Consider the following 21,792-nt stretch of genomic DNA (forward strand, 5'->3'; position numbering starts at 1 on the left):
TGTACTCAGAGTTCAGATATTCCCGGGCTGTCTTCAGCTGCAAAGAGACTCAAGCTCCCGGTCGCTGCCATGGGCTGGTTGCCTCCATCGTCAGTTCCGGTTCCGCAACTCGGTCGACGTCTTACGATCTCCCTGAGACTCGAGTATTTCCGAGCTACAACGGACGGTCGTCGAAACATTTTTTTTGTTCTTAGTCGGGGCTTGGGGCGGCCCATGTTTCTGTTGAGGAACGATCATAATCGCGAGAGAACCCCCCCCCCCCCGGATCTCCAGGAGGATGACACCTCCCGCGAAAAACATGAAGAAATTCGGCAAGTTGAAGAAACTCGCAGACTGACCCAGCGGTCAGAACGGGGAGACCGACGGACAACGGTGGACTTGACATTTAGCGCAGAAGTTGTGGGGAGCCAACAGGTTGCTCTGGTCACGGAGCGCCCTCGTGCGGAGCCCGACGTTTCTCGTACTCACGGTCGATTCCTTAGCCTGCCCACCCACGACCGGCAACTACGACGACAGCACGAGCTTGGATTGCTGCTGCTCGTGAACCACGGTCGGCCGTCTCGCCGCCGCATAGCTGTCGAGACGAAGCGAGGCGCACGTAGGCTGCTTGCGTTGCCGAGTGCCTTGTGGTGGCAACCAAGGTTTTGTTGACGAGAGGCACAGTCGATGAGGGCGATTCAGGTGTCGCCTTCACACCCTGAGGAGGACAAAATCTCACTGAACTCGGATCGTATCGTGAAGAGCGCAAAGTATTTGCAACGACGCAAATCACTTTCGATAAACAACAACATCAACGAAGCGATGTCTCTCGACGCATCTAAAGACGGTCGAGCCAATCGAGGAAACAACGGGGGAGAAATTCGCAATTTCGGTGAGTTATCAATGGATGCACGGAAACCTGAGTCACAGATGCGGGAGTTCTGAATAAATGAGATTTCCCTCTCGCCGGAAAATCTGAGAACGACACGCAGAGATCCCCCTCGTGCCGGAGTCGATTTCGATCTCAAATCATTTCTTTCTATCACGTGGAGTCAGTAAGAAGTTAGTTAGTTCTATTGCTCGCGTGCCGTGTTCCCCGACGAAAACCACGTCCGCTGTAGTCGAGCTCCTCCGAGGCTTACGACGTGGACGTGACAAAGTTTTTTGCGGTAAACGATCTGTGGATTCCGTACTTCTCCTCCGAAACCGCACACGGCTGTCTGTACAGACCGGACGCGACAAGAAAAACAATTCACGACGCATCTAGGGGTATTTTATTCATTGCTTGAATAGGAGCCCCGTGGTACAGCCGGAAGGAGTAAGCGCACTTAGCTGATGAAACTTGAATGTGCTCGCTGGAGAATCGCTCAAGTACATTCAAATCAAGCGTTTCTGACTTCAATGATGAGCTGGCTCTGTGACTAGTTTTCTTCAGCAGCGGGTCATTCTCCAGTATTTGAAATTTGAAAGAAAATGTCTGCGTGTTATGGAAGGAAGTTTACGGGACGCTGATGACACGGGGCCTCATATCTCGTAATCGATTCAAGATGGCTGATGGCTTCCAGTGGAAGGACGACTGATATTCTCGATGTAGTAGGCATGTTCGTTTTCTTTCTGAGCTTTCGTTCCATCCACGTTGACAAGCTGCGTGGAATCGAGAATAGGCAGACGGACTGGGAATACCTATCACGAGGCGAATCTCAAAGAAAGAATCAGACCCACTTAAGCCCGCTCCTCAAGACCACATTCCTGAGGTTGCTCGACGCCGGCCGTTCGACGATTTCACGCAACAGTCGATGCTCAGGTCTGGAGATCTGCGCTGTGTCTCGTGCCTTAGACAATCGAGAGGTGGGTGCAATCGCTCGGGGATGTTCAGGGCCCTTCTCGATAATAAATCCCTTGGTTTCGACTGGTTGGCTCGATGGGTCAAATCTCAACTTGGCTCTAGTCGCGTTTTCTCTTTGTTTGGAGAGAGCAGCTTGGGCGGAACAGGGTGATCAGGAAGTTCAAACGTTCCGCAGGGCGACAACGATTGCTTGCTCAACCCTTTGGTCCCCGTGGACCGATTCCCCCATCACGCGGCCGCTTCCGTTTCCTCGATGGCTGCTCTGGAAACGACTTCGACCCACGGTCCGACCGGGACTTCTAGAGTTCTTTGCGAGCTTCTGCTTGACAGCGCCATAGCCTGTTCCCGAGACGCATTCTCGCAAAAAAGAATGAGGGATGGTTGGAGGGAATATGTTAAGACGGCCAGAGCGCCGATCAGTCGTTCTGATGAATCGATTCCCACACACTCCATCGGTCACGAGTCAGACAAAGGTTCCGGAAGGTAGGGCCCTTTCAGAGAATATCACATTGTTGCTCCCGAATCGTGCGATGTCGAAATCCATACATTCATGCACACATAAATGAATGAAAATATAAATGAGCGCCTAGTCTTGACAGCTGTTGTCATGGAATGAATTAAGGTTCTCAAGAGCAAGAGACGAGACTTGTGCGTGGGCAGGAGAGCCACTCCCTGTTTACGCCCCTGAAGAATCCTGACGACGCAGCGAAGACCTGCGCTTCCAATCGATATCGATGGGTCGTCCTTCCAGGATGGGATATCAGGTGATTCAGTCGATGATGGGCTGCCAGTCACGACACCAGTCCATGCGCGCTTTGTGAAGCCCTAGTTACATATCCCTTCTCGAATCCGGTACCGGAGTCAATTACCTGACGCCCATGCTTGTCGCGGGGTCGACTTCTGCGACTCGGTAATGTCTCCGGATAAATACGACTATCTTGTTGTCTACGGCGCACTTGCCTGTGAGATAGCAAAGCGCTCTCGCGCACAGTGGTCCGAAGTGTTCTAATTGTATTGAGCCGATGATTCCGGAGTAGCTCATAAACCGACCGTTACAATCTCCCGCTTGGTGAACCCGTGAAGGAGCCTTTGTTGGGAGCCATTTCTCGCGGGAGCATCTGAAGTCTCGAAAGATTGTGTCGAGTAGCCCCGATAGAGTCGAGGAGAGTTCGACGGAGGATGACGTCAAGTTCTTGATGCTGTTCACTCGTCGGTGTCCGAGAGTCCCAACAGCGGTGGAGGCATCATGCCTTCCCACATTCATGGATTCCAGAACAAAATCCACCAGGGGAGCCCGCGGATCCCGAATGGCGCACCGAAGAAAGACTACACTCTCGGTGAGCTAAGTCAGATACCCCTTGCAGGAAATATTTCGGCATAGCCGACGAATCACCTGAATTTCGGGGGAATCAGGCGACCGCGCGCCTCGATGCACCAAGCGCTGGGGAGCATACTATTGCGATGTCCCTTTCTGATTAATACTAAAAAGCTCGCAAGTGGCAGCGGTCGGCTTCATTGGATCGCCGTTCTGAATCTCGAATATCGCCCCAGTCATAATCTTCCAGAATCAATGAGCGACACATGTCAGATGGGCTCGCGATGGCTCATAACGGTCGCCGTAATGTTAGAGAGGATCAGATGACGTCGAAAACTCAATTCACCGAGGGTCTGTCTTTTCCGTCGCAAATGAATCGAACCGAAATCCTGTTGCGAGAAGGGAAATCTCAGATCTGAAATCTGGAGTATTCTCTGAGCAATATCCGCTGTCAAGGAGAATTCGCTTCGTATTGATCTCGATCTGCATGTTTGGAAAGGGCACCTCTTTCCGAACGTGGTCAATCGATTGTTCAATTTATGAACCTTTGTTTAGACCTCGTTGCTACGCACGGGCTTGTCTAATTGACACCGGTTTACTGGAGCCGGCCAGCCAATCCAACAGAGGCGTATCCGCTACAGTGGGGGACCTCAGCGATCCTCGGAGCCCCTTTCTCAATCTTTTTCGTGCATGTTACGCGAACCCAGATGCAAAAAAGTACTTCCCTCGGTGATCGTCTAGTCTTCGGTGAGGTGCTTTTGTTTCTCATACCGACCCTACTTGCTGGAACCCCCAACCGTGGATGTGTGATTCCTTTACCGCGAGAGCTCGGCTCAACATTGAAAGACAGAGTCGGAGTCGCTGAACTTAGTCGATAGTCGAATGACTGCAGCATCGCATCCTTGCAGCGGACGCCGAAGATACTGACGTTGGCCTCTGCGGTTGGATTCTAACAGTAGGCTCCCTGATTCTCATCGGAGCCACATTCCCATTGTCGCTGTTTTTCTGCATCAAGGTAGGCTTTTGCGTTGAGCTCCCTCGTTGCTTCGCTTCCGCGTCCGTTGCGACGGAATTCAAACCTTCGGAACTCGTGTCGAGTGGAGGCGCGGCGAAATTGAAAGTGAGAACATGTATTTCAAGGTCGTCCAAGAGTATGAGCGGGCTGTCATCTTCCGCCTCGGTCGTCTCCTCTCTGGAGGCTCAAAGGGACCTGGTATGTATCGCTTAGAATGTGCTCGACCCGATCCGTCTCAGAAATGTCTCTCAAAACTGGTCTAAGTGGAAAACTAAAACTCCGGGCCTCCGTTGGCAGCGCTGTCGACGGTCGGCTCCACCGCAGCTTCATTGACTAAAGCGAAAACTAATCAGAATGAATTATAAGCGAAAGAGGTGAACAATTCGGGTGCATGATTTACATATGGAGAAACTAGTAACGTATGTAAATGAGTCGAGAACCGACTCGTCCGACTCACTCACCCAATCATTCGACAATTTTGAGTGTTCAGAGGGGGCAAACGTTCTGGCAAGCGAACGGCCTTGATCTCTATCTCTAACAGTGCTTTCCAGTGCATTCACCCGCAAGCATAGGAAGAGCCTGTGATTAGCGGATGACATACGAATGATAGAGCGATTGCGCACGTCACACGGATAGACATAGTGGGATCCGATCCGCGAAATGGCCGAAGAACCCAGCTCCGTATGGAACATAGTCAAGAGATGAGAACCCATCACAGAACCTCCGTCGCCAGAACGCACGACAGCGAAAATCAACACCCTTCCTCGAACCACTTCCGGTTCTCCGAGGAGATCACCATCGAGTGAATCAGGAATGCCCAATTCACATCTGCTTGTCCAAAGCGGACCCGGGTGCTAAACTAACAAAGTCTTACGCTAAGAATTTACAGGTATCTTCTTCATCATGCCATGTATCGAGAACTACACCAAGGTGATTTTTGATCGTCATTTATCGATTGGGAATTCAAGGGGGGCGTGCGGAATGAATGCCTCCGAAGAACCTCCGCAGTAAAATACATCACATCCTTTGCAGGTCGATCTTAGGACCTTGACATTCGATGTCCCCCCGCAGGAGGTTCTGACGAAAGACTCAGTTACAGTATCGGTGGACGCTGTCGTCTACTACAGGTGAAATCTTGGAAGTCGCCAGAATCGGATCTCAGTCGGAACCACTAGCTCAGAACTTTTTGAACTCGGCCGATCCGAAACTAATCCTCCAAGAACTTTTTTCTGAAGGATTCAAAACGCTGCCGTATCCGTGGCGAACGTCGAGAACGCTCATCATTCCACGAGACTCCTGGCTCAGACCACCTTGAGGTTCATATTTCTTATCCGCCCGAACTCATGCTTGGCATATACGCTGCGTGATTTCTCAGCATTCATTTACTCCTTATCTCCTCATTCATCCTATGAACAGGAACATGCTGGGAACCCGAAACCTCCACGAGATTCTCTCCGACCGGGAGCAGATTTCTGCAACGATGCAGAATACGCTCGACGGCACGACCGATGCTTGGGGAATCAAAGTGGAACGAGTGGAAATGTGAGTTCTGAAAGATGTCGAGCATTTCGTTGGCATTCAACACACAGAGCTCGCTCCAAATGACCCCCATCTGTTTCCAGTAAGGACGTCCGTTTACCTGTCCAACTGCAGAGAGCTATGGCGGCCGAGGCAGAGGCCGCCCGGGAAGCTCGAGCCAAAGTCATCGCGGCCGAAGGGGAGCAAAAGTCTTCTAGAGCTCTCAAAGAAGCCGCGGACGTTATAGCTCAGGTAATTTCTCGATAATTCCTTTCCTATCAGATGAAAAAATGGGCTGCGTGTTGTAGGGAGCCTGAGAGTTCCCCGAGATTCTCACCTCGTCTTCCGCTTCCAGAGCCCAGCCGCTCTGCAGCTCAGGTATCTCCAGACCTTGAACACGATCTCGGCGGAGAAAAACTCGACCATCGTGTTCCCGATCCCCATCGACATGCTTCAAGGCTTCGTGGCGAGAGACAAATAGAGTTTCACGTCTCAACCCAAGCGTTTGCATCGGTGGATCCCCGCCGGACACGTTCTGCGACTTCCAGTCTGCTTTTCGGATCGGATCTGAATTGACTCGGAGTCGCAGCGTACGAACTGATATATTTTTGTGAGGCATTTATTCCGTATTCTGGGGAGCGAGTCATCGAGGCGACTCGTTGGGCACCGTCGACAATGCGAGGTACCGATCGGCAGCGTAGAGCCTATCCCTCTGGCTCTTTCCCGAAAGAATCCCAGCACACGGAATGGTGAGCGGAGCTGTATATTGTCGGAGAGAATACCCCCTCCTCCAATTATGGAATCTCGTTCGGACTGAGCTTTCGAGTGGGCTGAGAGGATGATATATGCAGAAGGGTGAGATGCGCTGCCGGTCGATATGTCGTCATAGTGACAAACGAACAAAATCTCTCAGCGAGAAGATGTATTGCATAGGCGTACCCTTTACGTCAAAGTATCGAATAATTGAGAGTGCCGTGGTCTCCTCCACTGGTCATTTCCGAGGGATCGATATAAACTGTTCATTTTGATTCACTGTGAGATAAATCTTGTTTGATGAGCATAAGGAAAGAATATCCGGGGAAAACTCCTCTAGAGCGCTAAGGCGTATATGCTTGATACTCAGAAAATTTTCCCGAGACGCTCCACCGCTCGGTCAATCGCACGTGTGATATTTTCAGAGACGCAGAGTTCAATAAATATCATGACTTAGCCAAGAAGTCTCCTCATTCGAGGCGTTCCAAACATACACCGTCGGAAATGTCATTCTATCGATCGACTTTTTCTATCCGGAATGCTGTTGCCTCGCTCCGCAGGATCCTTGACATAGGTGAATTCTCAACTTTACGATCGGAGTGTTATGGCGTCTGAATTTTGGAATCGAATCGCGGATGTTCCTAAGAATCCTTGTTCCTGCGATAACAGCAGCGATTTCCATATGTGACCATGTGTTACAGCGAGAGTCATCTCTTATCTATCATTATTTACATGTCATACGTCCAGCCATGCAAATGAAAACGTCAGGTCACATTCAGTTTTGTCAAAAGAGTTCTTCTTTACAAAGCATGACAATGATCATTCGTTCCTTCGTTGCCCTGTCTTTGGGGGGCAAGGTGTCACTTTGGTTAGTACAAAAGGTTCTTACAATGGAAACTGATTCAACAAGAGATCGTCTGAAGAAGAGGGTTAAAATGACGACATCGAGTAGTTCGGGCAACGCAGTCGCGGAATTCCTCTCGCGGGACCAAGGAGAGATGTTGTATGTACGATTCTCCAGAAATCGTCTATGAGATTGAAATCTTCTGACCAGGCGCTTCTACCTCGGAAAGAGGCTCGGAGGGCGAGCTCAGGCTCCGCGCGCTGTCCGCTGAGCTCGGCTCGGCTTGAGCTGGATCGGCGAGGCCAGCAGCATCAGCTGGGGGGGCGGAATCCACTGGGTCAACCGCATCGACGGAATCTGAAATCGCACCGGCCGAACGCAGCAATGTGCCGTCAGCAGCCTCGGCGAGTTCTGCCCCTCCGGCAAGCTCCACTAAGGCTACGGCTGGAGCGGGAGCTTCCGTTCCTGCGTAAGGCACCTGTGCTACGTCCAGCGGCTTGACGAGGATCGACGGCGCATCAGTCACGGTCAAGTCCGGGACCGTAGACTCCGGTACTACGCCGGGGAGCAATAATTCTGGAGCGTAGGCAGGAACGACTTTTGGCTTCACGACATCGACGGCGAGCACGGGCTTCTTCGGGACATATTTCGCCGCAATGACCTTCTTCAGATCCGCAGGCGATATTTCTGCCTCAGCAGGGAATATGATTTTCCGCTTAGAATAGGTCGGGCCAGGCGGAATTTCCAAGATTGCTTGGGCCTCGTGGGCGTCAGGAGCAAGTGCCCCAGGTTTGGCCACGATGACGAGCACGGGCAGGCCATTCAGCTTAGCCAACGAAAGCGCCGGATTTCCGGGAGCGAGTTGAGGGAACACCTTGTTTTTGAGCAAGCTCGCCGCAGATACTGCCTCCACGCCGGTCACGTAAGGAGGAAGGCGAGTAAGACCGGGCAAAGCTTTCGGAAGCTTGGGCAGAAGTTTCACTTTCGCAGGTGCCTCTACGAGTTTTTTCGGCGGCTTCGGGAGGTAGAGACTCAAAAGCTGCGATAGACTCTCACCGGAAATACCTTGTTCGGCGAGCAAGCCGTCCTTGATAACCAGAGGTCCGCCTATCGGATACTTGCCCTTCTTTATCTCAGCGATAATCCTAGCGAGAGCAGACAGCAGTTTGGGGTCCAATTCTTGGGCGACCGCAAGTGGGATTTCGGGGACGGCCGCAGGCGGGATTTTGGGTGCCACCGCTTTGCTTGGCGGAGTTAGGATGGTGGCGGAAGTCAAGGCCCAAACCACGGGCAAGAGCGTTGCGACTCGCATTTCGAATCCGAGAATTTTTCTCACGCACCGGTCGCGAGGGAACCCTTCAAGAGTGAGTGAGCTCGATGCGCACCTGAGGACTGTCTGTTGTCACCGTCGGCGTGATGCCGCTGGCCGCTGTAAGCCGATCGCACGTTCAGATAAAAGCGCGACGCAGCCTGCTTCGGAATTTCACACGTGCTCGATGTTCCGCCGACACGTTGATAGGAGAGCGGAGGTTGTTTATCCAGGTATCACCAAGAGAAAGCTCAAGTCCGGGCAGGAAGAGGCCACGTCAATTTTTCTGGGGATCGGGTGAGGTCACTTACGACTTCTCCGGGTCAGTCGTGGAGATCCAAGTAATTCTGGGTTCTGTAGAGTCCATGATCCCGCGACATCCGGTTTCATTGATCATGATTTAGAGCAATCCAGCCTGAAGTTGCAGCCCATACCTCCGAAGGGGAAAGGTAGAGGATACGGAATGAATTCATCCCTAGCTATCAGCGAGGAAGAATGGTTCATCGACATAAATATTTTATTCTCTGATTCGGTATGTCGTATTTACAACTCCGATTATCTACCGGCATGGAAGCCGCTTTCGGAGACCAGCGTCATTCGCTCAGAGGATCGCAATTGCCCGACGTAAGTAGACAGATCTTATTTACATTGATGACCAGTCAAAGCCGGATTCTTGATGAAATAGACAAAAATTCAGGAATATTCCGTTCTGAAACCTTCTGTGACCATGCTCACAGGCTCGCGATGTTCGCAATACACTGCTTTCAAGAATTATTCATCCCAGTGGAGCAGCTTTGAATGAAGAACAGTGGCACATCAGCATACGTAAGGGCTCCGCAAGAATCGCCGGCGTGGTTTCCAGCTCTCAGATAAGAGTTCATCCGCTACACTACATCGGTCAGATCAGAACCATCAGAACAGAGTCAGATAGCCATCTCCCACAATCCAGATATATCTGCGAATGAACTTTTTCCCGAGCTCCTATTTACTCCAGCTGAAGGGATCGGAAACGATCGATGCCCGTCGAAATCTTCCCTCGAAATAGCGAAGTATGCGCACCTCATATCAAGGGGCTTTCACGAATAATCACGGAATTCAGAATGGGGAGCGACCCTGACAACGATGAGTTGATGGTGTAGAACGATGATGAAGCGGGAGTGATCGGCCGGGACGACGGGAAGTCAAGATGAGTGTCGTAACCGTAGTTGACGTATGAAGGACTCACATCAACCATTCCGTTTATGCAGCTCATTGAGCCCATCATCATTTTACGGTCGATCGTATTCGACACTGGAATGGAATCAAACGAAGAAGATCCAGGTTAGTCCTTCCAAATGATGTACGCGTCGAGTAACAATGCCTTTCTTATCGGGACGTAATGGCGAGCGATCGGCCGCTCCGGACCGGTCGCGCCGAGCAGGCCCTGTCGGTACATCGTCCATTCATTCCACAGTTTTATCACTGCAAGCATCAAGGAACCCTAACTTACCGCTGGCGACGGCGCTGGAACAGCAACAGCACTCGCAGTCTTCCTCAATCAAGAACGTTTTCATCTTGTAGATTACTAACGGCAATGGCAACAGGAGAATGAGCCCGAAGCAAAAAACGGCAAGACCCACGAGAAAATGAAGAGGGATCAAAAAGCCACCAACTGTGATGATCACGATGCCTGAAATTGAAAAAGGCTCATTGCCTATAAATATTCATTAGCGCTCGCGGCACGCGCTCCGCGACCCCACGCGGCAATGCTGGAGTTAACATCCATGATCGAATTTCCACGCGCGACGCAGATGCGATTCTGTTGCGAGGGACTCCCGCGGGAGCTTCTGTCGCGCGACCGAAACAGATTGGCCGACCCTACGGCTGTGATTATGGAATCATATTCTGAGTGCTCGAATAACACGGTCTCAGAAATTAGCGGAACGACGCCGGTGTGCACGCCACTCGTATCCAAACACTCACTCGGTACTACAAGAGCTGTGACCGTCTGACGCTTGATCGCCAACGCTGCTCGTCGTCGGCAGTGAGGTTTCACCGTGGTGAGCTTGTTTCGTTTCGATGAGGATGCATTCCGTCGCAACGAGATCTGTAATCGAAATGTGAAACATTATTGCTCGCATGACGATACCGTGGAAGCTCGGATCGGATGAATCCGTCACGTACTCCTACCCGTTGAAAAATACCGTTGTCAGCGAATCACTTCATTCATTGACTGGCAGCGATCTATATTTCATTTAGATGACGACGCGAAACTTGAAATAACAGCTCGAGCCGGTTATTTTTGTTCTCTTGATTAAACGGTGGACGTCGCTCACGGGAAAATAATGATCACTCGGGCAGTTTGCAGACACAGTGCGACGCTCCAACGATCGTTCCACGAGCTTAAATACTGGGTATCGGAAATTGGTCCGTCGAGGTAGCGCTGGCCGAATTGAGAAAGATTCTGAATAACTAGCGAACGCGAGCTGAAAATCTCAGGTGTTGCCGATTGCGAGCTTTTGTCCTTGGTTACGCTTTGCTAAGGCAATTTGCTCCTGCCCAGAATAGAACCGAGAACTCGAGCTTTTCTCCCGAAAAATTACTGAACAAGCCGTTAATGATGTTTTTGGGAGGTCTTCAATTAGAAAACCTTGTCGCCCATTTTCACTGCGACAGCCCCCAACGAGGGATTAACTTTTCCCCCAAATATGCTTGATCAGAGAGAACATGGTACAGATCAGCCGAGACACTCGATGTACAACTAGAGACGATTGATCCTCGAGACGAGGTATCCCCATTCTTCCGACCCCATGCGGAGGCAATGAAATTGTCAGTCGGAAAGTAATCTTGAAGCCCCTACGATATTTCTCGGTGAAACTCCCCGAAGTATTAGAGCAGCAGGCCGAAATTCAGAGAGAAGGAGGCGATGGAGGGAGGATGTCGGAGAGAGCGGATGTGATCATTTGATGGAACCAATCGCAGAGCGGAGCTCTTGGTCCGAGTGGACCGTGGTCTGCCGTGGCCCGAAAATGTCTTCGCGGATGAACGCCGCTAATAGCAGAGTTTCCCCGCCTCACTGACCGTCTGCTCGGCTGACTGATGGACGTCCGTCCGAACAGTCAGTGATTCTGCCATCGACGAGAATGAACGAAAGTCGCGATCAAGCAATTATCAAGTCCCCAAATTGATTACCGGCTGGCAGTAGTACTCGTCGCTGCCTCAGCGGCGACGCGCAGCGACACAGACGGGACACGACAAAATTATTAGAGCAAAGTTATTTCACCGCGACGATGGCCCAGCGAGGATATCGGCGGGTTCCCACCGTTAAACAACGCATGCCTCATCCGCTGTTGTTTTCGTCGATGCGCCGAGTCCGGCTTCCGGACATTATTTTTCTACACTGGCGTTTTGACTTTGATTCCGCGCAAAATATTCCACAAGCATCTCGCAACGTCCCACTTGGACTAGCGACTCCCTCGATCTCGCGAGTCCCTCAGTACCCCTCAAAGCATCCGACCTTCTCCCTGAGTTTCAGGCGAATCCTAGAATTGACGTGAGCCTTCGCGCCCCGTGGAATCTTGTCAGGCTTCCGAAACGAGTCGATATATCCGGCGCGGTGACTGTATCTGCCGCTTGATGGGGTTAGACAAGATCCTTCGGAACAATCATCTCATCAAGATTTCATCGATGCAATTACGGCTCTTTTCGCATAGGATCCGGCGTACAGGTTTATGGCCGGAGGATTTATGAGATTTTCCGTTACTTTCTTCTCTGAAGAGGGAAGAATCGAATGAGTTCCTAAGAACCGAAACTGACTTCACGAACGGTGACTGATCGATCACATGCCGGGGTCGCTGTCATTATATGAGGATTGCACACCTTGATGCTCGGCACGTATGTAGTTTGCTTGGGAGCGCCTTTCTAGAATCCTCTTTCCGAAAGATGCCCGATCCAGACCGCAAACTCGAACTTCTACGCCTCGGATCGGGCCCACGCAGTGCTCTCGCGGATGGATCAAGGGAGCGAATTACCAGGCAGGATCCAGCGCGTGAGCGAAACATTCACCAGCCGCAAGGATCGAATCCTCTCCACGGGAACCCTGATGGGATGCCTGACGGAAACCATCAGGGTATCCTGACGGAATACCCGGCTTACTATCGTTCACTCAGCATTCTCGTCGGAGAGAATGCTGCAAGTTCCGCTTGGATGTTTGACGGCAACCAGCTCTTGATGAAGATTGGTTTTGTGACGAAACTTCACTTCTCAATCATGTCGCTCCACCGACGTAGCTCGGTGAAAGCAATCTTGTTCGAGGGAAAGAATTGGACAACTTGACACTCTACAGAAAAACGAAGAATGTGATCAAAACATCGAGGCCATTTTCTCCTCCCCGGGCATGGTAGCGGAGAGTACCAGAGTCAACGCTCAACATCGGTACAACGATGCTAGCGAGAAATTCGGGAACACCCGATCTGATACCAGGCCGACAACCTCGAGCTCGGTCGGAGCTTGATCTCATATGAATGGATCTGCCGCGATTTGAATGAAACGCTCTTCATGAGCAGAGCCCCGCTCCGGCAATCTGTATCAAGTCCTATTCAGTGGATCAGCACTGACAATTTATCGTTTCGACGAGTTCGAGACACGCTGGTTGGGTTCATTCGCACAAAACGGCCTTTAGGCAAATAGAAGATACCAGGGGGCAGATTAATTCCGATGTCTCTTACAAGAGCCCTAGCGGAATTTCTGATAGGATTCCTGCCGGGGATCCTGCAGGATATCATGTCCCAGCGCCACGGGTCAGGAGCCGAGCTGCCATCGCATTCCGATCTCTCTCGGAACCAGAGTTGACTTGTTATGCGCACTCGGTTAAGGTTCTTTTTTACCTCACTCTCGCAGTTTCGCTTTTCCGGTCTCCGCATGGGTAGGGAGTTAGCATCAATGGCGGCATCCACATTGACCCACTACGATAGGCAGAGCAAATCTCGAATCTCTGCTCGACGTGACCCTCCCCGCATTACATTCCTTGAAATTCTTCGTCAATTTCGCCAATGATTCAGCGTCCGCATGTCGAAGTTCCGATAGCACCTCTGTTGTCCCGATGACCGGTACACCTATTTCTCACGATCGATGCCGAGAGACAATAACGATAGGGAACAATGCGAACCAAGTCGTGGTGTCTCCGCCACGACCGCGGATCATTGAGATAGATACAGGTTCAAGGGATAGAGTGACACAATGCGTACAAGGGAGGTGATACGGTATTCGTGCATTCACCAGCCGATTGTTCCGCTTGGGATATGGATCTGGAACTGTATTCGTCATGCTTCCAAACTCACTCAAAAGTATCATGAATCATGACGGCCGTTCAGTCTCCCGATTGGAGGTGATGACGACTGATGAATGCTAGGAATCTCGGCTGGATATAGCTTCTGCGGGTACAGGAAATGTAGGTACCGAAAGAAGCCACAGTCTGGCACCCCAAGGTTTCTCGCAACACACCGTGAAAGGTTGACAACCAACAAAAGATCGTCGACACCTCACGATTCAGCGGACACCAGAACAAGTGGGCCTGCGACCGCACACAAGGGACGTTTCCAGCGATATTGTTACGGGTGTGCGGTAACGAGGTGCGAGCCATTCAATTCGCGTCTAGATTAGGGAACTGCCATTTGTTCTTCTTTTTTCGTCTCAAAAGAACATCGCTAGGAAATCCAGAGCTTTCGTAAGGTTTTCGACATCTCATCAAAATCTTCACGAATTTCGGAAACAAACGGAGCGATTCCGGGGCTGATGAAGGCCCAAACTGTGCGGTCGGAATCCGACTGTGATCGATCCGAGGCACTGCAATAGCTGGGCCGTCAACGGTTCAAACGCCCGGAGTCTATTCGATCCGGGGCGAGAAACGTAATCATCCAGGTAGAGCTCATACATATGTATGAGGCCCCTTGATGTTCGATCGAGCGTCTGCCAGGGAGGGACCTTGATGGCTTTCAATCTTAAGCTCTCTCCGCAGCTATGTACTCTCCGAAGAGCGGTTCGAGGACGCGGAAAACGGATTTCTCTCGCAGCCGAGATCCGATCCCCGCCGACAGATCTCCCGCGTCAACTCTCACGGCACTTCACGCGGATCTTATTTTAAGAAGGCTCTCCCTGCTCGGACGGCGACGCTTCTCGGAGTATCCCTCGCGTCAACTTACCGAACATCTCGTGGCGCGTCATGCGAGATGGGACTCTTGCCGCAGTGATCTCGGAAAACTGCGACCGGCCTCGCATCGACGAGCCCGCGATTTCGTGAAAACTACTTGGCGCACATGCACACCTCTCCACTGCATGATCGAAGCTACGTAATCGCGAGGCCGCATGCCACATGTCGAGAACGCTCAAGTTCTCCAGCAGATATGCGGCAGCAAAAATCATAGTTTGAGGAACTCACCGTGCTCCGCACTTTGACGAAGAATTTTTTTATCGACTCCATGCTATGTTTGACGAAGATCAGGGAGAATCAGTCCGTTGACAGACAGCGCTATTAGTTCACCTGGAAAAAATAGGAGAAAGATCAGTTGAGCGAAAGAATAATCGATTCAGTCGGAGGCATGGCGGACGAAGAGACCCGCGGCACGATTTGCGGTCGTCGAAAGTCGTTGTCAGTCGAAGGTTCGACACCCCTCGGCCGCTTCCCCCACCGCTCTCATCCGGAAGAATGGCTCGAAATCCGCGGCAGTTGGCGGAAGATTGCGCTGCCAGTAGCTCAGATTGAGGCTTTCGAAAAATGCACTCCTCGATCCGATGGTCCGACTCAATATCGTAGACGGTGGCCGTTGGTAAAGAACGAGGATATAAGGGAATTCCGCGGCAATGATATTGTAAGCCACAGTCTGAAACAATTTCCCAACTAGACTCAATATTTCTCCATCCTTCCCGACTCGCAATTGACTTTTCAGGGAAAAACAAGCCCTGGACGTTAGGCGACATCACGCGAGCGGGAACGACCAGAAGAAAATTAATGAAATCAATCAGCACGGTGTATTACGATCTTACCAGAGCGAGGTTCACTAATTAGAAAGCATAGTTTCTCTTCCCTCCTCTTCAATCCCTCCTCTAGTGGACGACGCATCCATCAATCACATACGCCCCCTGGATTTCTATCGGCAGGATGACCTTTGGTGCACAAAAGGGTCAGAGCCAAAGCCAAGAGCTCATCTCCGATTCGCCAGCAACGTCGTTGACGACGCCGTTCATGTCGCCGTCGATTTCGACAGCATTGCGTGAGGGTGGCTCGTAAAATCAGGTGTGATGCCATGAATAACGCTCCGAGTGAAGCTTCTCTTCTACCAGTCAACTTCACGACAGCAGATCGTCAATAGTTCTGCCGGGTGCTAGGGAAAAATTTATAAAAGGTGACATGTTCAATAACAACGATCACTGCGAAGTTCGAGCGAAGAGAGGATTTTGCCGGAGCCCTTAAAGCGCTCGGAGTACTCGAACGCTTCCATCAAGTGGTTGACAATCAATGAGGAAGTGGATAGTCGGAAATCGGAAAGATAGGATCCTCGATCAATCGAGGATCACACTTCTTTAGTTGCCCGCAGACGGTATCACCCAGTGCTACAGCGGTGCTCTGCCATGTCGTCGCAACGTTTGACAGCTTCACCGGAAGGTAGTGGGTCCATGGTCGGACGAGACGGGACGAAGCTCAAACCGTTTGCGCAAATGTGTGGGAGAGCAAACACAGGAGGCGCAGAAAAGCTCCGTGCGGCAGAGCTTCGTCGAAGAGTGATCTCGTCGGCGAAAGTCTCACCCCATCGCAGCGGACCACGTCAATGACGACGTATACGAGGAGGGAGGCGGATCGAGAGTGTGAGCGAAAAAATAAAAGCACGGCACGGAAAGCGGCATTCTGTACCAAAACCGCGAAGTCTAGCTCCGGCAGCCGCGTGATGTGCGCGAGGCGACAAAAACGCGAACTGCGGTGGCATGAAACTGCCTCTAGGAACATACATTGGGACACAATGGAAAAACGAAAGCGGCTAACCGTGAAGATAATTCAGCTCAGTCAGCCAGCTAGACAGACGGACAGTCGGTTCGCCAGCCAGCGCGCCTGTCTGGCGAATGTGCACCGTCAGTCTTGCGCGAGTGTTCCGGCCAGCGCTTGGGTTTCGAATGGGGACTTTCTTGCTTTTGCGTGGACGTTCCTGTGGTCGGAAAGCGAATCTCTTTTGATCGAGGTCACAGAGGAGAAGTTCATTTGCTCCATACCGTCATCAGGGATGGAGCACTTCCGAAGGCAGATCCTGAGGCTCGACCGACAGAGCACTTAGCAAGACGTTAGATGATTTGCATTTAACAATCGATCCACAGTAATGTCAAGATGTGTTCGAAAGAGGCGCCTCGCAGACTTCGAATGCGGATCGCCTGGCGAACAAAGACGGAGGACCTACCAGAAAACAAGTAGTTCAGACTTGCGCCGCTATAATGAGCCACTGACCGAGTGAAAGGAGCTAGCAAGCGAGGGTGGGATGACGGTTTGACGTCACAAGGAAGCTGCAGGTGACCGTTGGGTCTGTCGCCATACAGTTGAAAACTCATTGTTTTCTTGAGGTTAGCATTATTCTCGAAAACTGGTTCTCCCCGGCGATCACCGCGACCCATACAAAGGAAACACTCGAATGTGCTTGGCGAACGAAGGACTTTGAAATTCAATGAGAGACAACGGCTGTGTGACAGAGACCTTTCCGATTCCATGGATTGCCAGATGTGATCCGCGAAACGGTCGACATACTCAAGGAATATATGCACATGCATACAATATTGGTCTCTGAGCATTCGCTCTCGATGATTCAGGCCGATGAGAAGCCTCGAGTGTCGCCAAGAGATCCACTGTGTAGCGAAGACGGAAACCCCGTCGCCGATGAAACGGTGACGGGCGCACGTGCGGCGCATGGGACTTTCAACGAGCGCTTATTGCATACCGATCCGGGAGAACTGAGGCCGGTTCCGTACATTCCGACGTTCGCCACGCCCGGTGGGGGAAAGCAGCATTGGCGACCGTGGAAATCACCGACCCAGAGGGCTGGCCAATCGAGCCGATACCCGCGTTCGGCCTTTAGTCGAAACGTGCCGATGACTGACAATGATTTCCCGCTGGATCGGTCGGATTGAATTCGTAGCGCTCACTCCAGCAAGCGATGGCGTACCCGGTACGAGGGTTTGGCGCGATGGGGAATTGATCTGTCAAGCGAGTAGTCAATCGAGCCCCGTCAATCATCGCCCCGGTGTTCCGCCGCCGGACGCTGGTTGCTCCGCAGTCGGAGCAATGTATTGGAACGTCTCCCGAAGAGTCGCAATACAATTACAAAACTTTAGCCGTCGGGCACCAAAAGCTTCCACGTGCAATCTGCCGGCGTCCGGCCGGTGTTTTCTTTGGGGAAGCATTTGGTCGTGAATCGAAAACAAGGCGATAATTATCACGGAGACGATTGAATGCGGTGCTCAAAAGTTCGGGATTCATCGCCAATGGCGTTGATGATCGAAATCGCACGCGTGCGTCGACATGTGCTGCGGAGCAGCTACGACGGTGTCGGAAACGCCTATACGGTACAACACTCATTCTGGAAGCTCGGAGTTGCCGAACCCTTTCAATTGATTCGATGATGAAGCCGACGATGCACAATGCGGGCCGCCGACGTCGTGTGTGTCCGTACATTTATACACTCCTACCTTAGTCAAATAATCACAGCCGAGCAATTAAATCGCATCTACTTAACGACGTTCGGAGCGGGCCCGCATCTTGCTCTGATTCGGAGAATGTAGCGCAAGCGGAAAATTATCGCCAAGGAAAGTATGATCGCGAGCACAAATATCAGCACAGATTGGAGGGTCGAATCCGCGGTGCGGACTCCCGGATGCGGTCATCAGCAATCCATGCGGAGAAACTCCTCATGATCCGTCCGAAACCTCTAGCTAGACCGTCCGACAGCGGATGATTGCTCATATTGAACCAGCTCAGATATAGCTCTTGTAGGTCTTCGATGTGGTTCGCCCATCGCTCCTCCTCCGGAATCAATTCTCCTCGGGAGATACCTCGATAAGCCAGGTGCCATGCGTCCTTTTCGATGCAGCCTTCATTCGACGACCCCGTGCCGTATTTGGCACGCTCAGCTCAGCGTGGCGAGGGCTGCAGTGAATGCTTTGATATTTCCTGCTCGTGTTCATCGTATTCCAGGTTCTCGTTCCATCTCACTGTCGATTCATGTTCACTCGGAAGAACTCGTCGCCTGCCGGATCTGCGAGAGACCCCTCTGCGCTCATGGGTTCAGAGCGGGGAGAATAACTGAACGCTGCGCAGGATTCCCTCTGACATTTTCGGCTCAAAATAAAGACTATCTACCATGACTCACCATTCCGTCGTCCATTCATGCGAACCTGCCGACTGATTCTAGGAAAAAAATAAAATCCTTAGTATGATCTGCCGGATCGATAGAGGATCATGGAGAGTTTCTCCGCAGATATTCACAAGGTGCTAAGCAGCGGCTCGCAAGCGGGGTCTATCGATTATTGTGGAACCTCATTACGTTGGGAGCCGATGAAAAGGACTTTCCGGTTATAGTGGATTAACCATAAGCACGGCCCACATACACTCTCATGAGACAAACTTTGAACAAATGTTGATCTCATCGCCCATGGTGGGCTCCGCTTTCAGCGGACACTTCGCGGTCCCCGATATTCGGGACCCTCCTGGCTGTATTTCGACCTCGGGAAACACGTCAGTCCCCCCCCCCAAATCAGGATCAATCCGCCTCGAGGAAAGATCAGAACGATTTCCGCTTCCAATATGTAGCTTCGCGGACACTCCAATTACTGAGATTATCGCGGCACTGCCTCTGTTCGGTCGAATCATGAAGAAATGTCGTCTTGCCTCGAGCTCTCAACGCCCAGAATCTTCTTGAACGAAAAACTTAAGATGGACGAAGCTTCCGAATCTAATTAGACCGCTGACCTCCAGCATCTCTTCTGATGCGGAAAGGCAACCTTGTCTTCGCAATATTCTCGATATAGAACTCCTCTGCGAATTTCACTCATTTCACATTATTCGTTCGCAAGTTTCGGAAGGAACACAGGGTACTCAGCGTAACGATCAACCCTAGGAATATCTGCGGGGTTAAGGCTACCAGTATATTGAATTTCTTCCTATTGAATGATCTTTGTTGTACTTAACAGCCGCTAAGTGGGCAGATGTTTCGCCAACCGAGCTGAGGAACTACAATGGCAATAGATCCCTTGAATGCTATCAGAGCTGGACAGAAAAGGATCGGAGGAATACTCGAGGATCTAAGGGATCATTTTCTGACCGCGGAGCTGGGCGCGTTATCGCAATCGACGCTACCGGGCATGAGTAAATTCTCTTCCCTAAAGTGAGGCTTCCGCCGACGCTAATGCTCCAGACCTGCCACGATTTCCCCGTCGTGACCGAGAGTAAAAATTTGAATGGGAGTGATTAAAGCGAATTTGAGTGAACTTGGCACCATTGTCACGGAGCTTCTAGAATCCAGCCGTCCCCGGTGCCAACTGCAGACCTTAGCGCTCTCGTTTGAGCACAATTTATATAATGTTCATTTTTCCCTTGCTCGGTCTTTGTCGTGCTTAGTGTCGCGATGAACAATCGCCAGTCATCATGGTTAGAACAGAGATGGAGCCGCAAGGTTTTGGTCGCGTTCCGCTCCCGGGTGAAGTGAACCGCGCTTCCTGCTCAAAAGTCAAGTTGTTGACACCGAACTTCCCTGTCCTGCCGACACGGGGTCCGACCGTCAGTGACACGGCTCACCCGCCTCCGGATATCCTCCCGGTGAGAGGAATGCCGATTCTATCGTGGTTTCATTTGTTTATGACAGAGACGACATCACAAATGAGCGAGATGTTCCGTAATTTCGCTCGCTGTTCGTGTAACCCGGGGGGAAACTGTTGTCCCTAGGTTCGCACGGCTCCGATCGATCGCCTCCTTCAATCTATCAGCAAGGTTCGAGCGAAGAAGAGCATTGCCTCCGATCTCTTGTCTACGCGTATTGTGTTTTAATCTCCCGTCCACATGGATTAAAGAGACCCATCCGACCCGAGACAATGACGAATACCCGGATGCAGGCTACGCGAACAAAGAAGCTTTCGGAAGCATTGGACGCGGACCAATTTGAAAAATTGTCAAGCAATCGAAGCCTTTCTTGGAAGTTTGAAAGACGTTCCTTTGAGACATGCGGAAGCCGCTTCTCATCGTCTGAAGGGACCCACAACAGAGTTCCGATAATCACCAAGACGTCGAGGATGATGGTGACCGCCGAATGACGATGTCTATGAAGTCAACGTTAGCAATGATGAAGAAGATTGTGAACTTGATGATGATGGGAATGACAGCGTACATGCGATGTTCAGCGAGTTTGATCAAGGCAGAGACGACCCCTGATCTTCTCTGTTGACCCTTCGAACTCTTTGGTGTTTGTGTGCGAGGGATGCCGACGTTCGTGATGATGATCGAGTTGGATAGATGAATTTAATGGATTGATGAGCAAAAGATGAATCAATGCATCGATCGGCTATCCAGCGAGAGACCAAATGCCCCTCGCATTGATGACGGAAGCGCCCAGTGTTCGACATTCATCATCATCCGCCCTTCCGACTTCAGCCCTCCCAGAAAGTGTGGGAATGAGGATGGAATGGAGGAACGAACTTCTAGTAGAAATTTCAGAACAACAGAAAAACGGATTTATGCCGTCCGAAAGCGTAATTTGATGTTCGCCGTCGTTCTCTCCCCTCTTCATCGTCTCCTATTCGATGGCTCCTCCTCAGCCGAATGGTCAGTGTTGCCCAAATCGACTAAAGAGTTTTGTACAGAATCACGAACCTCACGAAGCTTCGTTTCAGCGAGGATCGTGATCAGATGGAGACGGAGCGAGTCGCTTAGTGACTTCTGGCACAATCGGGAGCTTCGAATCGCGATAGGGTTCGGCATCAAATCGAGAGAACGTTGGAGCCAACTCTGTATTTATTTGTTTTCAGATGAAAGTGTCCGACGGTGCCTTTCAAGCCGCACCCAATGAACGGATTTCCTCAGAAACTGAGAAACGCCGCTTTTAATTTTCCCGTCGCTGGCTGACACGCTGGCCGGCTGGATCCATCGAACGCTCGTACGGAGCAGCCATCACTTAGGATATAAGCGATTCCTTCTCGGAGCCATTCGATAGAC

At 51.2% G+C, this 21,792-nt stretch overlaps 3 protein-coding genes across 3 annotated transcripts; 1 reads left to right on the plus strand and 2 right to left on the minus strand.

The window, feature by feature from the left end:
• The first annotated feature begins 527 nt into the window (after positions 1 to 527).
• LOC100905280 (band 7 protein AGAP004871) lies at positions 528 to 6,154 on the plus strand. Its single transcript, XM_003742144.1, has 9 exons — positions 528 to 871; positions 4,049 to 4,155; positions 4,281 to 4,353; positions 5,045 to 5,085; positions 5,188 to 5,282; positions 5,391 to 5,471; positions 5,572 to 5,697; positions 5,778 to 5,925; positions 6,029 to 6,154. The coding sequence occupies exons 1-9, from the start codon at positions 667 to 669 to the stop codon at positions 6,152 to 6,154; spliced, it is 1,002 nt and encodes a 333-aa protein (XP_003742192.1). The 5' UTR covers positions 528 to 666.
• Positions 6,155 to 7,454: 1,300 nt separating this feature from the next.
• On the minus strand, positions 7,455 to 8,582 carry LOC100906303 (calphotin). The gene has a single exon (XM_003742151.2). It carries the CDS (start codon positions 8,580 to 8,582, stop codon positions 7,455 to 7,457), a length of 1,128 nt encoding a protein of 375 aa, XP_003742199.1.
• A 1,057-nt stretch (positions 8,583 to 9,639) lies between these two features.
• Positions 9,640 to 15,036, minus strand: LOC100906446 (uncharacterized). The gene is made up of 4 exons (XM_003742152.1): positions 14,995 to 15,036; positions 10,542 to 10,665; positions 10,069 to 10,248; positions 9,640 to 9,869 (listed from the first exon to the last, which is right to left on the minus strand). Exons 1-4 carry the CDS (start codon positions 15,034 to 15,036, stop codon positions 9,640 to 9,642), a joined length of 576 nt encoding a protein of 191 aa, XP_003742200.1.
• Between the last annotated feature and the right edge of the window lie 6,756 nt (positions 15,037 to 21,792).

This window comes from Galendromus occidentalis, unplaced genomic scaffold (genome assembly GCF_000255335.2).
Source record: "Galendromus occidentalis unplaced genomic scaffold, Mocc_1.1 scf7180000077293, whole genome shotgun sequence".
Taxonomy (NCBI): Eukaryota; Metazoa; Arthropoda; class Arachnida; order Mesostigmata; family Phytoseiidae; genus Galendromus; species Galendromus occidentalis.

Bases quoted from the DNA above. Each gene is read 5' to 3' on its own strand.
- LOC100905280 (XM_003742144.1), top strand. From the start codon at position 667: ATGAGGGCGATTCAGGTGTCGCCTTCACACCCTGAGGAGGACAAAATC. The intron at 872-4,048 runs GTGAGTTATCAA...GCATCCTTGCAG, and splicing joins GGGAGAAATTCGCAATTTCG to CGGACGCCGAAGATACTGAC. The intron at 5,698-5,777 runs GTGAGTTCTGAA...ATCTGTTTCCAG, and splicing joins AAAGTGGAACGAGTGGAAAT to TAAGGACGTCCGTTTACCTG.
- LOC100906303 (XM_003742151.2), bottom strand. From the start codon at position 8,582: ATGCGAGTCGCAACGCTCTTGCCCGTGGTTTGGGCCTTGACTTCCGCC.
- LOC100906446 (XM_003742152.1), bottom strand. From the start codon at position 15,036: ATGGAGTCGATAAAAAAATTCTTCGTCAAAGTGCGGAGCACG. The intron at 10,666-14,994 runs GTGAGTTCCTCA...TTTCGATTACAG, and splicing joins TCGTCAAAGTGCGGAGCACG to ATCTCGTTGCGACGGAATGC. The intron at 9,870-10,068 runs GTAAGTTAGGGT...ATTCCATTCCAG, and splicing joins TTCCAGCGCCGTCGCCAGCG to TGTCGAATACGATCGACCGT.